The 16,575-nt window shown below is 39.9% G+C and overlaps 1 protein-coding gene across 9 annotated transcripts in view; it reads right to left on the bottom strand.

Moving 5' to 3' along the window:
- RIMBP2 (RIMS binding protein 2) overlaps positions 1 to 16,575 on the bottom strand; it is a 128,739-nt gene that overhangs the window by 97,534 nt on the left and 14,630 nt on the right. For 8 of the 9 annotated variants that reach the window (XM_064168792.1, XM_064168787.1, XM_064168788.1 and 5 more), the window contains exon 2: positions 14,895 to 15,032. The exons of the other annotated variant lie outside the window; for it this stretch is intronic. In XM_064168792.1, coding sequence (XP_064024862.1) covers positions 14,895 to 15,032 — 138 coding nt within the window. The remainder of the gene's footprint in view (positions 1 to 14,894; positions 15,033 to 16,575) is intronic. 9 annotated transcript variants of the gene reach the window in all.

The following is a 16,575-nucleotide window of genomic DNA, read 5'->3' as shown; positions in this document are numbered from 1 at the left end:
CACTTCTATTTGCAGAAGAGAAGCAAAATTAAGCTCCTGAAACATATTTTCAGATAACTCAGAAAATATTTCAATTTTTTTTTTCAAAATCAAAAGAGTTATTATGAAATAAAAACTCAAAACCACCTGCTTTTATCCAAGTCATCACTATATTTCTATTCAACACTGAGCAGTGTATGTCTATTACTTGTACTCACAAATCAGAAGTGTATAAATCGAAGCCTGCAAACGACATTTGGTACTGAAAAAAATGTCACTCCATGCTCTCAGCTTGAAATGACTAAACATTTTTCTGCATTTATTCTTAGTTGTTAGCTCTATCAAACTCCTGACAAGAATTCACAGGGAAAAAAAAATGGCATTACTAAATCTGTGCTTTCTCTAAGAAAAACTGCAGTCCAAAAATATCTAGTGTGCTAAAGCACAGATGACTTTCTTATGCAGTGGCTAAGACAACAAGATGGCAATCCTGAGTGGATTTAAATGGTTAATAATGACTCTGAAGAAAAACAACTTCACTCCCTATAACAGCAGACACCTAACTAACACCCCACAGTGTGCAGCTACTTAAACCTTGTTTGACACACATTTTTTCACAGTGCCTTCTCAGCTATTCTTTTTAGCTTACTAAGTATGGTTTTACTTTTTCCCAGAGGTAGAGATTTCCCAGTCCCACTTGAGGAGTTGTTTTAAACTTAATTACTGAGGAAAGTGCTAAAAATGCTGTTACACAGGAGTACTGCAGTATTATTCATTTCATAGATAAGGACACAGGCCTATTTCAGGAAAATTCTTCCCAGAATCCAAATAGTTGACATCTTGTAAAGGGTATGTCCCAGCTCATCTGTCAATCTGATTTGGTTCGTGTTACAAGAAGATGCACTCACAAGGCTGGAACCCAAGGAACAGAACTGAAACTAAATTCCAAAATTAAGTATAAAAAGCCTACAAATGAAACAATCCTCCCACCCCACCCTGCTCCCAGCCCCAATACAGCAGCAAAAAGATGTGGAGTAGGGAAAACTCACAGCAGTTTTCTGCACTGGTGATGCTCTGCAAAAGTAGTTCCCCCTCCCCAGTTATCCACCAAGGACAAACGCATACATTACAGTTCACAGACAATCACTAGCAAAGTCAAACGTTTGTTTCATCAAACTTTTTTGTTCTCTAAATCATCATCTGAAAGTCTAGCTCTGAGGCTGGTAATGGAGACACAAAGGCACACAAAATTATGGCATGCAGACATTGCAAAGACAGGAAGAAAATCAGATTTCTTAACTCGTTTCCAACATTTCCTTCTGGTAAATGATTTCTCTTTTTCAAGGTGATGCCCAGTTGCATTGAAAAATATAAACTATTTTACTAACTAGATGGGATGAGCTTTCAATAGAATACATATGTGGCTTGCAATGATTCAGAATCAACTCTTTCCTTTATATTAACTCCGTGTTTTCAAAATACTGCCAATACCAATACAGGTCTTTGAGTCCTCTCCCACCATCACAAAGAAAGTATACAGAAAGGTATGAGCCTAAAAGCCCTTCCCCAATCTACAACTTCCAATGCTAAGGACTCTGTAGGAGCAGTGGTCACAGAATAAACAAGTCTTTTCAGAAAACCAGAACAAATGCTCTTCCTTTGCCAAGGAAGGAAGGGAAGGGCAGTGACTGGCTTGAGAGCAGTCCCAAGGAGAGGGACTTGAGGGTGCTGGTGGATGAGAAGCTAAACATGAGCTGTCAATGTACTCTTGCAGCCCAGAAAGCCAACCACAGCCTGGGCTGCATCAAGAGAAGTGTGGGCAGCAGCTCGAAGGAAGTGATCCTCTCCCTCTACTCCACAATGGCGAGAGCCCACCTGGAGTACGGCATCCAGTTCTGGCACTGCTATTGCAAGAGGGATATGGAGGTGCTGGAAGGTGTCCAGAGAAGGGCCACGAGGGTCATCAGAGGGCTGCAGCAGCTCTCCTGTGAGGAGAGACTGAGGGAGTTGGGGCTGTTCAGTCTGGAGAGGAGAAGGCTTTGAAGTGACCTTATTGTGACCTTCCAGTATCTTAAGGGGGCATACAAAAAAGCTGGAGAGGGACATTTTAGGCTATGAGGGAGTGTCAGGACTAGGGGGAATGGAATAAAGCTAGAAATGAGTAGATTCAGACTGGATGTTAGAAAGAAGTTCTTCACCATGAGGGTGGTGAGACTTTGGAACAGGTTGCCCAGGAAGGCAGTGGAAGCCCCATCCCTGGACGTGTGTAAGGCCAGGCTGGATGAGGCTCTGTCCAGTCTGATCTAGTGTGGGGTGTCTCTGCTCATGGCAGGGGAGTTGGAACTAGATGATCCTTGTGGTCCCTTCCAACCCTGACTAATTCTAAAGAGGCATTTTGTTTTCTTAGGTCTTTCTGCATTAAAAAAAGAGATCAAAATTTCTTCTTTGCAGGAAATGCAGTATTTTCTTCTGAGCCTTCAAAATTTGGTTATGTTGTTGGCTTTATGGTCATTACAGAAGACGTAAACTTAGTGCATTTGAGATAGAGTTCTACTTATATTCCTTTTGACCTGTCAGTTGGAATCTCCCAGGCAACCAGCAACAGAACAGTCTCAAGTTGTGCTGAGGAAGGTATAAGCTGGATGTTAGGAGGAAGTTCTTCACAGAGAGAGTGATTTGCATTGGAATGGGCTGCCCAGGGAGGTGGTAGAGTCGCAGTCCCTGGAGGTGTTCAAGCAAAGACTGGATGAGGCACTTAGTGCCATGGTCTGGTTGACTGGACAGGGCTGGGTGCTAAGTCGGACTGGATGATCTTGGAAGTCTCTTCCAACCTGGTTGATTCTATGAATCCTGTACATCTGGATTCTTGGAAAGAAATAGCTCCTTCAGAGCAGTCCACAGCATGGTGATTGTGGGACTCTCCAGAATCCATAATTTATAATTTCAGTCCAAAACCTCAGCTGGATTCCCCAAGTGACAAAACAGGTTATTGTCTTTTTACAAGACTTCTAGGAGGGCAGAAGGCTTTGTTTAATAATGTTTTTGGCACTCTAGAAAATCTAGGAGGCATCCATTATTCAGTCAGCCAATCTATGAAAATTACATGACTTTTACCACACTTTTTAATTGCTTTTAATTATTAACATTTACATTGCTCTCAAAATGACAAAGTGTCTCAGCTGGAGACATGGTTAAATTTTTAATAACACTGGAAAGCAAAGCAACAAATCACAGCCTGTGGATTTTAAACAGACACACATGGACTATTGTATGTATTTATAGGCATAATGTTATCTATATAAATATGCATCCTCTCACTATAAAATATATAAACACCAAAACATATGTTTATATGCATGTATTCTTTATAAGCCCTCATGCTCATGCTGTTCAGAAGATAAAATATCAAGCTCATAAGTCTCCATAGGCTTGCACAAAAATGATTGCACAGAGCCCCAGAAACCCTATCCTTTAACTACCATACTTGTGGAATTTTGTCACTTAAGAGAAGGGTGAGGCTACAAGAGACAATGGTGGCACAGGCTTGCTGACTACATATTTCATAGCTCTAATGCAAAGCACTCATTACAAAAATACCCTCACATGAAGTAAATTCTTTTACTCATGGACAAAGGCAGCTGTCAATAAACATCTCCATCAAAAAGCATTTCTCATAACTGCAGCTGTGTTCTCCTCCTTGTCTCTCTGTGGCTCCCATTTAGGGCTTCTCCCTAACTTGCATTTTATCAAGTACCCCACCTTTATGTGTTAAATCTTCAAATTTATTCTCCTCTTGTTCTGGGTTTACTAACCTGAGAATTCAGGGGTAGATGAAGTATAGCACCTCTGGGGTTTACTGAACTACAGCTCTTTCTCCCATGATTTTTGACAGAAAAAATCCATTTTCCTGGTGGTGTCCATTTTACAGGACCTGCTCATTTCAGATAGGGTTTATAGACATGTTTTTGCAGAGCTGAAACTTTCCTGCTGAAAGTTACCTGCTGAACTTTCCAATGCCTCTTATCAAAAACTCAGCTCTGTCTGCAGCATTAAACACGGAGCAGCAAATGAGCCACACACTGCTGAGGCTAATGTCATTAGGTTGCCAAGAGACACTTTGAATGCAGTTCAGATTGACTCACAGCTAAAGACAGCTGGACAGTAATGCTGTTAAAACATCTCCACAGACCTTCTCGTTCCATCTTTTCTAGAAAATTATTCACATCATTACAAAATAGTTGAAACAAAGTACTAGAAAGCAAGGAAGATGTTTCCCTCCAGTATTCAGACACAGACATACTCAACTACTCATACTTGGTCCTTTCTCAAGGCAGCTCTCTCCCCTAGTCACTCAAACCATCCCTTCTAAACAATGTGTCACAACTCTGACTCCTTTCAAACTTTCCATGAGTCCTGGATGAGCCTCAGTCCCCTGAGATGAATCTTGTAAGAATGTAAATGAAAGCCAGACTCCCTGTGGCAGACCTAAATCCATCAGGAGACCTGGAAGTACCCCTGAACTCTTAGAATACTGAAAGCTATAATAGGCAAATAATGTGGAGAAACTTGTTTTTCTCAAACAGGAACTGGGAGACATCTTTCCTTAACAAGAGTGACTCTCATAGAATCATAGAATCAACCAGGTTGGAAGAGACCTCCAAGATCATCCAGTCCAACCTATCACCCTGCCCTATCCAATCAACTATCCTTGCCCAACTATCAGGACTTCAAAAAAATGCAAGAACTATGAAAGCAAAGTGGGAAAAATGAGTTTGTTTCAGAGAAATATGAAGAGCATAGAGATGACACAATGCTAGAAATCATGGTTCTACTTTCCTTCTGATGCGTCAGAATAAAAACCCTTTTGGTTCAAACCCAAGCAATAAAAAACAATCACTTATGTGACAACTAATGCACAACTCTGTGTGCACCAGAGATGATCAACCTGCTAAAATTACCTCTTGAAGTTGTAAAGTTGGGTCATAAGGGATTAATTACATAACTGAGGAATGCTAAGAATACATCTTGCTATTATTGTTACTTTTCCTGTATTCAGAGGCTTTTTAACTTTTTGACACCAACTTCAGATCAAAGTAATTCTAGACTTGCAAACTAGCCAGCGTTATTTCCAGAGAGATAGAAGAACAGATTCTCTCCTGAATATATTTGTGTCAGCTTTCTTTATCTGTCACTTCCTCCCCACTTTATGGCCTTGGTTTACATTTCAGAATCTGACAGAAGAGGGCTTATTCCACTAAAGCAAATTAGAGGTATAAATTAATGGCTCTCGCTTGTTTGCCAGCTCCTGCAAACAGAAGGATAGATAAAAATGTATTTACAGCAGAATTTAATTACCCATTTTCAAGCCACTGGCCTCCTGGCAAAAGTCTCCCACTGTAGTGCAGAATAGGACTTGGATTAAGAATTAATTTACTGTCAGCAATGATCTGCAATTTAATGGCTTAATCAAGTTTGAGATGAAATTGTTAGGGAGCTCTGGAACCTAATATTGCCCTAGAGCCTGCTGCATCTAAAGACAGGTTTCAGAGATCCATAACGTAATCACCATCCAGCAAATTCAAGATCTCTCTTGTATAATCAGGAACTGCCTCTAGCAAGCCTACTGCTTACATTACAAAGTTAGAGCTCATGGGTTTGAAGTTCAGTGCCTACATTACAAAGTTATAGCTCATGGGTTTGAAGTTCAGTGCCTACATTCGACTCTTTCCTCCTCTTCCAGATTATGTCCCAAAGAAACTGCACTTGCCTAAAACCCAAGCATGCACATAGAGGTCAGCATATGACCAACATTCTCTCTTGTCTTTTCAAATCATAATGTAAATATAGAAAACTGTTAATTAGAAGACAAAAGGTTTTAACATGAAAATGCTTCGTTTAGCTCTATTCAGAATTTTCCCTTACAGTGGGCACCATGATCACAGAACTGTTCCTACAGGAGCACAGCTGAAGATGGAAATAAAAGATTAAGACTGAAAATTACAGTTGAGATAAAATTAGCCATGAACTGAGCCTTTTGTTTGTTAACATTTTGAAATGTAAAAGATCTTGATTATCTTTACAAATGAAATCAATCTGCAGTTTCTGCTAGAAGCCAACTGACAGAATAATACAAGTCTAAGTGCTGAAATACAAAATGTTATGCCAGAAATAGGGGGATAAAATCAGTTCTCTCAAGCTCCAAAGGCCAGAATTTAACGACCTCAAAAGATCCAACCTTTCAAAAAACACAAATAAGCTTCTCACATGGTGGGTTTAGCTGGGCTGAAATATTCCAAACTGCTTGCAAATTATCACTGGTTGTCAAAATATGCTGGGGGAAACTCCTAGAAGAGCTTTGAACACCATACCATCAGAGCAGCTTACCTATTTCACTACTTTTGGCTTGCTAAGGCTGTGAATCATCCTTATGTCTTCCATTCCGTCACTCATCCATATTTACATCACATCTGACACAAGGATGCTAATACATCCAAATGCTTCTTTTGGAAGCACGGAGGATTGAATGGGGTCTTTTCCCCATTTTTACTTTTCTTTTTATTCTTCTTTTTTCTTTGACACACCCCTCCCCATCCCATTCTTTTTTCCTTTAAAAACAAAATCTCACAGATTGTCCTCTAGAGCAAACACCAGTCCTCTAGAGGAGCACTACATCACTATGCAAAACACAGTTTAGGCTCAAATAAAGTGACACTATACTGGATTTCCTTTCAACATGAGAGAGTGGTAGGCATAATATTTTGCTTTGTAAATACAGAGCAGAAGTTTCTTTCTGTGCAATCATCTTCAAATGCACACACCAAATTCTAACAGCTGCAGAGGGCTAGCTGCTAAGAGCAGGCAACAGCACAGGCCACCCCCATCTCAAGTGGGAAGCTAGGCTGCAAACTATCCAAATGCCACAGGCACAAAATAGCATCCCTGTCCCAATTCCTTCGTGTTATTTTGGAGTACTTAAAAAACACAACAACGACACATAACTCATTAATTATAACCTTTCAAAAGTGTTTCCCTTTCCCTCAAACCGTTAAAATTTAGTAGAACTGCAGCCAAAGTTCTAATAAAAACTATTTTTAGCCTTTGTCACGCAGAGAGCATCACGAAGAGTCTCATCTTTCTGCTAAGTACATTTGCATTAAGCAGTCAGTGCAGGAAACCTTAAAATATGCTAATCACTTTTCCTTCAGAATCCAATCTCTAATGTCTCTGCTGGTGCACACATCTCACAAACAGGCTAAACAGTGAAGTGAACACCAACACTTAGAGTGCTGGTAGGTACTCACAACCCCACAAAGCGACAGCCAAGTGTATATTTTATTGCCACCTCTTTCTATTTCCTGAGTTTCCACATTCATCACTCTTCTCATACAGAACCTTCTTATTTTCTGGTGCCTGAGCTGAACTACCACAGCGTGTTATAAATGGAAACGCTTTTGATAATCACATGCACTCTTCTCCTATTTAAAGTGATTCGGTGCTGATGAAAGGGCCCAGACTGATGGCCTTGCAGATTGGAGCTCCCTCTTAATCCAGAAAGAAAATAAGGCACCATCAGGGCGGTGGCTGGGCCAGCTTTCCTCCAGCACAGCTCCAGTTAAATCCGTGTGAGCAAAAGAGGAAACAAGCAAACAAACATCTCACATCTCTAAGTCACAGGCTGACTCTGCCTGCTCACATCCTTGGCCTTGCTTCTCATTTTAACTAGCAGAGAAAGTAATCAGAGCAATCAGTGCATTTCTGGGATTGGACTGCTGCCCATGAGCCGCTTTGTAGCACACACTGAAATCCAGCACCAAACATCACTCCGAGGCCAGCACATGCGTCTTCAGTGTGCACTTAAAATTCTCATACTCTTATATCTAATAAAGCATTGAGGTGAAGTTGCTAGGTCTTGGCTTCAGCACTCCTCCTCTGAAAGCATATGGAGCTCATCTACTGGGCAGTTCACCAGAATATCAGGGGCTGCAAGGGACCTCGAAAGATATCTGGGTCCAGCCCCCCTGCCAGAGCAGGATCATCTGGAACAGCTCTTTTCTTCAGTGTTTTGCTGTGATAAGGACAAATCAACCTAAGACAATTTTGTCACTATTATTTATTAAAATGGATATAGTTTATTAGCAACGTGGCCAAAAAGTTGTAAAATATTATTTTGGAGAAAGATAAGACCTAGACACTTGTTCAAGCCACCTGTTAACTCCTAATCTTATAAAACTAAACCAGAAATTTAAAGAGCAAAGGCCCTTGGTTAATGGCACACAAATATGTCAGCACTTCGTGGGGAAACTGCTAGCACAGAAACAAACAAACAAACAAAAATACAGGCTCTTTAAATACCAACAGTAGCTCAGACAGAATACTTAGAGCTACGAGGCTTAGTCATATGATTACAGGAACACAACAGAGTGATGCAGCCAGAAACAGTTTCATTGTGCAACCATAGCTGTGAGTCTAGCAGCTTCCTCAGACACCCTCCTGCTCTAGACAAGTGAATCCTGTCTGCCCACAGGGAATTAGGGAGCTGTTAGTAAGGAGATAATGGGTCATCCCTTTCTTACTAGGTATCCAGTTACATAGATGGTTTCATATCTCAATAAAATTGCTTAAATATTAGCCTTGACTTTTGGTAAAAGATCAAATCTCATCAAAGTGCATTCTCTAGTCTTCTTTGGAAGGTCTGCTTAGAATTTCATAGGATTATAGAATCAACCAGGTTGGAAGAGACCTCCAAGATCATCTAGTCCAACCTAGCACCCAGCCCTAGACAGTCAACTAGACCATGGCAATAAGTAATTCATCCAGGCTTTTCTTAAGCATCTCCAGGGACGGTGACTCCACCACCTCCCTGGGCAGCCCATTCCAATGCCAATCACTCTCTCTGGCAACAACTTCCTCCCAACATCCAGCCTAGACCTCCTCTGTCACAACTTGAGATAAAACTTCATTTTATCTCCTGTTAACTGAAATGGTATTGCTGCTAGAGCATATTTCCATTGTTCACATTAACCTTTTTGCTGCAAGTGAAGATGCCTATGCCATTTTGGTTTGGGTATATCAGCTGCTAGGAACGACGAGCAAACCTTCATGGCAACTACAGCAAACATGCTATCAACTGCTCAGGATACCAGAAAGTTCCCGAATGCATTCATGCATGGTCTTAACGTAGCAAGCTTTGCTTTCAATTGCATTCTGTTAACATTTCACATTTTACAAATTCTAAAAAGCCCACACAGAGAAAGAGTTAAATCATATTTGCCTTGCTGACATGAATAGGCTCAATTACGTCATTGAGATCATGCACTAGAGCCAAGAAACTTTTGGTTCTATATAAGCACATTTTTTAACTGTATTGCTAATTATTTTTATAGCTCATTATCTCCTTGCTATGCTGAGCACGACTCATTTCCCTCTTCCACCCACTGCCTCTCAGGTAAGGATGAACTAATGGTTGAATGTGCCTGAAACTATCACTTCTTATTTTCCTCTTAAAAAAGGAAAAAAAAATTAACCAGTGCAGCCACTTTAGAGGAACATTCAGTGCAACCCAAAAACAAGATCTCAGTGTCATTAGATTTGAGAAGCAAGGCAACTATCCCCAAAATACATAAAATCACCTACCAAGAGCACGTACCTTCTAGACAGCTGTGTAAGGAAAGAGTATGAAAGAACATCCCAAGAGATGAGTGCTTTAGCACTATTTTAGCCAATGAAGTTAATTTCTAGCCCTACAAAATAAAAGCAAAAAATCCATAGGAAGGTCCCAAAAGATGTTTCAACATTCTCCAAGGAGAAAAAGTCTCCATTCACATGAGAGCTGCCAGTATTTCCGAGACTGCAGTCCAGCATATACCTGTTTTCATATTGCCTGAATACTTTATCTCCAACCAGTTGGCTGGACAAGAAGCCTTGCAAATGAAGCTACTGCAAAACTCTGTAGTCTGATTCATTAGGACAAAAGTTAATTAAATCATGTTCTCTCCTCAGACATACTATTTTGTCTTAGAGATGGTTAAACAAGAAGCAAATTTAATAAGGACAGGGAAAAGTGTAAACAAAAAAATTAATCTTATAATGTGTCTCAGACAAATGAAGTAATAAATCACCTTGCTCCATACGCCTTTTGTTTTGCTCTAAGTGATAACACATTGAGATCCTTCAGCTTTCTTGCCTGATAGAAGCACTACATTTGCTGAGGCAATTTATAAGGTAACAGACTGTGACAACAAACAGTACATTTAGGAGAATGATAATATATATATTTAGGCTTGTGCAGATGATGCCCTTTCAGAAAGCAATGAACAGAACAGTGGGTAGTGAGGTTTATGAAAATAGAGTCTACATCCATAAATACAAACATCAAGATTCAAAAGATAATAATAATAAAACCTAGACACTGTCTCCTAAGCAGAACCCTAACTCACATTCCAGGTTCAGAATATCATTGTTAGGAGGGAGGTGGAATCTCTGAAGCTTTGCATCACTGGCTGCTTGTTGGATGGTTGCATTTAGATGACAAGAATACAAAGGGCAAGAAGAAAAAAAATATGCTCTGCAAGCACTACCTGAGAAGGTGAAAATCTGCATTTAGCTCCTGAATCTATCTTTGACTTTCTCTAGAGTTTAATTAGCTCATTTATTTTCATCCTTGTAGAGGAACAGAGATAAGAATGTTTCATTGCATTTGTCTGTTTACAGTGGATTCACTGCTCATCTCATTTATACACACACACCCCTATATATATATATATAAATTCTGGAATGTTTTCTAAATCTGCAGCCATGACCCCCCAAAGTCTTGTTTTTAGTATAAGAATCTGCACAGTTTGAATATATCATACAGTAAAGGTTATCAGAAAGCCTTACAGTTGAATTTTATAACCTAACAGGATTAATGTATGCATTCTTGAGACAAATTTCACCTACAGACCTGTTACACTCAAAAAGTAGGGAGCATATTTTCTTCCACAGTCATAGCAAGGCAGCACTGCATCTGGCACAGGCAAAACTTTCCAGGTTCTGCTAAAGGCCTTACTTACCTTTGTTGTTTTGAACATCTGAGCATGCCTCATCTCTCCAGAGCTCACTTAATAGCCACCACCATGCACTTAAACCACCCAGTCCCAGGCAGCAACAGCAACAGTGTTTGAGAGTACCTGCTCCTAGCTAATGCCCCACCTTGACCTATCCTGCCTAAAGCTCTGATCGGTCCACCAAGAGGAAAAAAGATGGAAAGTATGTTACAAGAGTGTTTGTATTAAAAGGTCATATTTGAGTCAACAATCTTTTTAAACTGAGAGAGTAAGAATAGTATGTTCTAGGGGAGAAAGAAAAAAGGTCAACCTGCTTTCATGGCTACTAATTTAATCCAGTCTTGTACTGAATATATTTCATTGTTTGGGCTTTTAAATATCTTTCACTGCTTTCACTCAGGAATTTAACAACCTGCTGGAACTCTGATTAGAAAAAAGGGTTTTAAAAGCACATTAACATCTATTTTTGACAGAAATTCTCCTCACAGCCTGCAGACAGGAAAGGTTTTTATTATACTGGCACCCTATCAACAAAATCTAAATAGAATTCTACATTTGCACAAGCAACAGTTAATCGAGAAGCTATCGGTAGAAATGCAAGGTGATATAAGTCAGTGCATTGAGATGGTGGAGAAAAATGGATGATGCTTATGACAAAGTGGAACTAAACTATTAAAATAGCTCATTTGCACTTCGTTCCATTAAGTGTGAAAAGGCCCCCCAAATGATAAAAATGCAAATACATTCTCATTAAATATATTTCAGCACTTATCAAAATCCATATACTGGGTTTGGCCATGGATATTGCTGCTTTCGTTGCCAAAATTCTCACCCAAGGAGAGGACACAGGAAAGAGAGGCAACCTTAGAGTTCGTTTTGCAGAGCCAGCTACCTAGACTAACCATCATGCATTATAATCAGAAATGTTCCTAGATCAGCTATATTAATATCCAGTCTCACTGCTCTGTCATTATTTAGAGACTGCAAAACAATTGTGAATAGGAAGCAGTACTCAAAGTACATATACAGTAAAATAGTTCTTTTTTTCATAGAATCAACCAGGTTGGAAGAGACCTCCAAGATCATCCAGTCCAACCTAGCACCCAGCCCTGGCCAATCAACTACATCACGGCACTAAATGCCTCAGCCAGTCTGTTCTTGAACAGGGATGGTGACTCCACCACCTCCCTGGGCAGCCCATTCCAATGCCAATCACTCTCTCTGACAACAACTTCCTAACAACATCCAGCCTAGACCTACCCCGGCACAACTTGAGACTGTGTCCCCTTGTTCTATTGCTGGTTGCCTGGGAGAATAGACCAACCCCCACCTGGCTACAATGTCCCCTCAGGTAGTTGTAGACAGTAGTAAGATCACCCCTGAGCCTCCTCTTCTGCAGGTTGCACACCTCCAGCTCCCTCAGCCTCTCCTCACAGGGCTGCGCTCCAGGCCACTCACCAGCTTTGTCACCCTTCCCTGGACACCTTCCAGCACCTCAACATCTCTCTTGAATTGAGGAGCCCAGAACTGGACACCGCACTCAAGGTGTGGCCTGACCAGTGCTGAGTACAGGGGAAGAATAACCTCCCTTCTCCTACTGGCCACACTGTTCCTGATGCAGGCCAGGATGCCATTGGCTCTCTTGGCCACATGGGCACACAGCTGGCTGGTTTTTGTCTGTTAGGGTAAATATCTAGTGCTCTGACCATAGCAAACAATGAATCCAAGCAAATGCTTGGGAAGAACGAGATTCCAGCTTTGCACAGTGGCAAAAAAAAAAAGGCTTAAATGAAGGACAGTGTTTGTTTTAGACAAAACTATGTATCACAAAAGACTAAAGCAATAATAGTTTTTCCATTGTGAACATATGATAAAGGGTTATATCTCAGCAAACTGCTGCTGTTATAGAAACTCTGCTGTCACGTTGCTACTATGGTGAAGGTGGCATTATGCTTGCACTAATGTCCTTTTTATCAACCTCAGTTCAAAATTCAGAGCACTTTAATTTACAATCAGGGAGCTGCACGTCATTCACTGCAGCTGCAGCCAGTGTCAAATGCTGCTGTTGCCTGGTAACTAACAGGTAACTGCTGCAAGTCTGTTATATTTATGTACCCAGAAAGCTAATGACAGAAGGCGAAGGGAACATTCATCTGTAGATAAAAATGTGGTCTCTGTTTACTAACACACAGCATTTTCCTCTTGCAGTGAAGCCACTGCTGAAACACACAGTAGCAGAATGAAAAACTGCACTTATTTCTTCTCATTGTCAGTGCAGAGGATTAAAAGTATTTGCTACTGACATAGCTGCAGCATTAATTCACAAAGGAGTGAACAGTAACATAAAATTTAGCCCCAAGGTACTGTAACTACAATATGAAAGAAATATTATTTAATATTCTGTTAGGAATTCTTAACTCTGGCATCAGAGTATTTAGCTCTCAACATCCACACTGTAGCTCTACGTAAAAAGTAGTGGTTTGAGCAGAGGCTGGTCGGGGTGTCCAAAATTTACCTGTATCTAGAAGGCTGCTACTGCCCATCAGTCATTTAGACTTTTTGTGTTCCCATGAAACACTGACAAACTGAGCAATGGATGCAAAGATACAGCCTGCACTGGACTGAAACAAACTGCTGTCAATATTTATCAATCCTTTAGTCAATCTCAGACCCTAAAGCTTGTTTTGCAACACAACTTCGTGCTTCTTGAAAACACAAATTATTTGCATGAATGAAATTAACAAGAAAATTCCTCCTGAGTTGAACAGCATCCCATTTTTGCCCCAAGTTAGCCTTTTGCAAGGATACCAGCTCTGGGCCTGCAAAGAACTACCTAACTTCTCAAATGCCTTCTCTTCTGTTGAAGCAATTTCTGCACACAACATTGGAAGATCAACTTGACTCTTTTTCCCAGAACTTAATATTCAGTTCACATCCCAGCTACGTAATTATTCTTTCCAGAAGCAGAGATGCAAAGAAGGCATTAGAAGCCCTTCAAAATACCACATTTATGCACTTTTTTCTTGTCATATTAAATATAATTACTTCTGATGCAATCAAACTCATATCCTTCAAATGGATAAGTCCAGCACCAAATTTAGAACCTCGAGCTTCAAATATCAGGCTCCTAAAGCAAAGCTTTAAGCCTTTACTTTCAGTTCAATTCAATACAAGAATAGTGAGAACACAAAGTTGAAAAATGGTTATCTTTTTATGAATTCTCTTTAGGTTATTCTATTAGTTAATGGTTAAATAGTGCTTTGAAGATCAAAGGTCATATATGGGCTCTAACTCGTAAGTTGATCCAAGAGGTGTGGATCAAGTAAGTGACCAAAATATATGCTCCTCAGAATTCATTATCATTGGAAAGTAAATCACAGTATCTTATTTTTCCTAACACCTGCCAGTCCTGAAGGGTCTAAAGGACTCAGAGTATGCACATATTCCTCACACAGGACATACATGCTCGTTTATAGAATGAAGGCATATGCTGTTAGTAGCAAATATACCAACACACCAGTCTGGTTATTGGATTGCCTCTTGACTTTAAATACAGATATAACATCAGTTCTGCTTAAACTATATCCCAGGTACATATGTATATCATTGAAACACTACTATCAATCTATAAGAGTCTAAGTAATCAACACAAAATCTTTTGCTGTATGATTGTGGAGCCAAACTCTCCTTTTCCCAAATCCACACCCTCTCCCCCAAGGAACCCAACCTAGTACTCTGATATCTGACATTAGTGCACATGCAAACAAAAGAACCCATCCAACCAAAAAGCTGCAGCATGGACTGCAGAACTGGATTCCTCTTTAAATTCACCAACTGCCATAAAATAGCAAAAACAAAACCAGGACTTACTAAAAACTGCCAATGATAATGCTGTTGATTTAAGGTGGTGACATCAGACTTGGAAATCTGGGTCTCTTTTAAAAACTGGGTCTGATCAAATATTTTCTGTGATGTTGCAGGCTGCAGACATGATGGATCATTTCCAAACTGTGTTGAAGAAAACAAAACAAGTCAAGTAACCAATCTGTCAAAACTGCATTTGCAGTAGCTGACTAGCTCTTGCTCTTTCTACAACACAGCATGGTTTATTATCAAGTTTTTCACTGTGTCTGCTCCCAAAAGCTGCTTGAAAACAATAAATACATTTTAAAATATATATATAAATACACACACATACACAAGAATATACAAGTTAAATATACAACAGAAGTCAATCTGAACTAATATATTCAGCCTTGATGAATAAACATTTTGTCAGGGCAAGCAATGAGACTGAAATCTAACATAGACTTCCAAATTAAGACTTAAAGCTTTGTGGTCATTGCCCCTCTGTAGGAAATCAACTTCAAAAGGTAAGTGAAAAAAATCAGTTTTAATATTTTCTCTGTAACATGTAGGAGCACAGAACTAAGCAGGAAAAAGAATGTGACTAAAATTTAGCATTAGAGCCTGGAAGTTTGTCAGAATGCCTCTTTATGTTAACAGTAGTATTCCAACAAAGCTTACACAAAATACTGTTAGAAATCCTGGAGCTTCTTTGTTAGTTCACCCACACAACTCATGGTGCTCCACAGCTTAAGAGGGAAAATTACTTTTTAGTATTTCATTTTTTTTTCCCTGTGGATGGACTCAGCAACACCAACATACATGAATTCCTTGTGCAAGAAGGTTTGGGAACAACCACCTCCATTTTCATCTATCAGAATTTGAAATGCACATGTTTCTAAGGAACCTTAAAAGAGCCTGAATTTAGGATAGTTCAAAACTACTTAACCCTTTGTGTAGCATTTTGTGTTCTGGCCAACAATTAAATACCATTTGCAAAATGACTCAATAGAGACCATCAGTTATGAAGAAATGCACAATTCAAAGTCACTGAAGCCAACTGATACTGACCCACTGATAGTGGCAAAGTCAACAGCACTTGGTTTTTAACAGGACATAGACCAGACAAGATACATCACAGTATCAGTTCTAACCTCTGCTCAGCCAACGTGTCCACCTTTCACCTCTCAAAATCTGTATTTTCACATTAGCATCTCTGTGCCTCCTCCCTGTGCCCAAGAAAAGCTTCCCTATGTGCACGTGCCAGAGGCATTCAATGGTCCTTAAAATTCACAGCTGCTTCCATACCTATGAAAACTAAGTAAGACTAAGCCAGGTGACACACCAAGGTTACTGTCATCCCCATCAGTATTGATCCATGACTTCCTCCCACCCCCTTTTTCTTTCTTATTAATTTTACATCACCTGCTAAACCGGGAAATTATCAGAGACATCACTCTTGTTGTTAGGTGTATGCAGCACAACACTCTTTGCAGCATGAATTTGTGCTAAAACCCATAACATAACAACAGAGAAGAGCTGACATTTATTGGCCTCAGCAGATGATAAGCATGAGTATGTTCTAGCAAAGGCTTAAAATTCATCTTTGTCACTAAACTGGAATTCTAAAAATAACTTTAGATAGTGCCCCTCCACACATGTAATGGCAAGGCATACAAATTGCATCCTATAAGCACAAGCTAAA

The sequence above is a fragment of the Pogoniulus pusillus genome, chromosome 30, assembly GCF_015220805.1.
Source record: "Pogoniulus pusillus isolate bPogPus1 chromosome 30, bPogPus1.pri, whole genome shotgun sequence".
NCBI lineage: Eukaryota > Metazoa > Chordata > Aves > Piciformes > Lybiidae > Pogoniulus > Pogoniulus pusillus.
The sequence above is the reverse complement of the archived record's forward strand: the minus strand, read 5'-3'. Positions and strand labels throughout refer to the sequence as shown.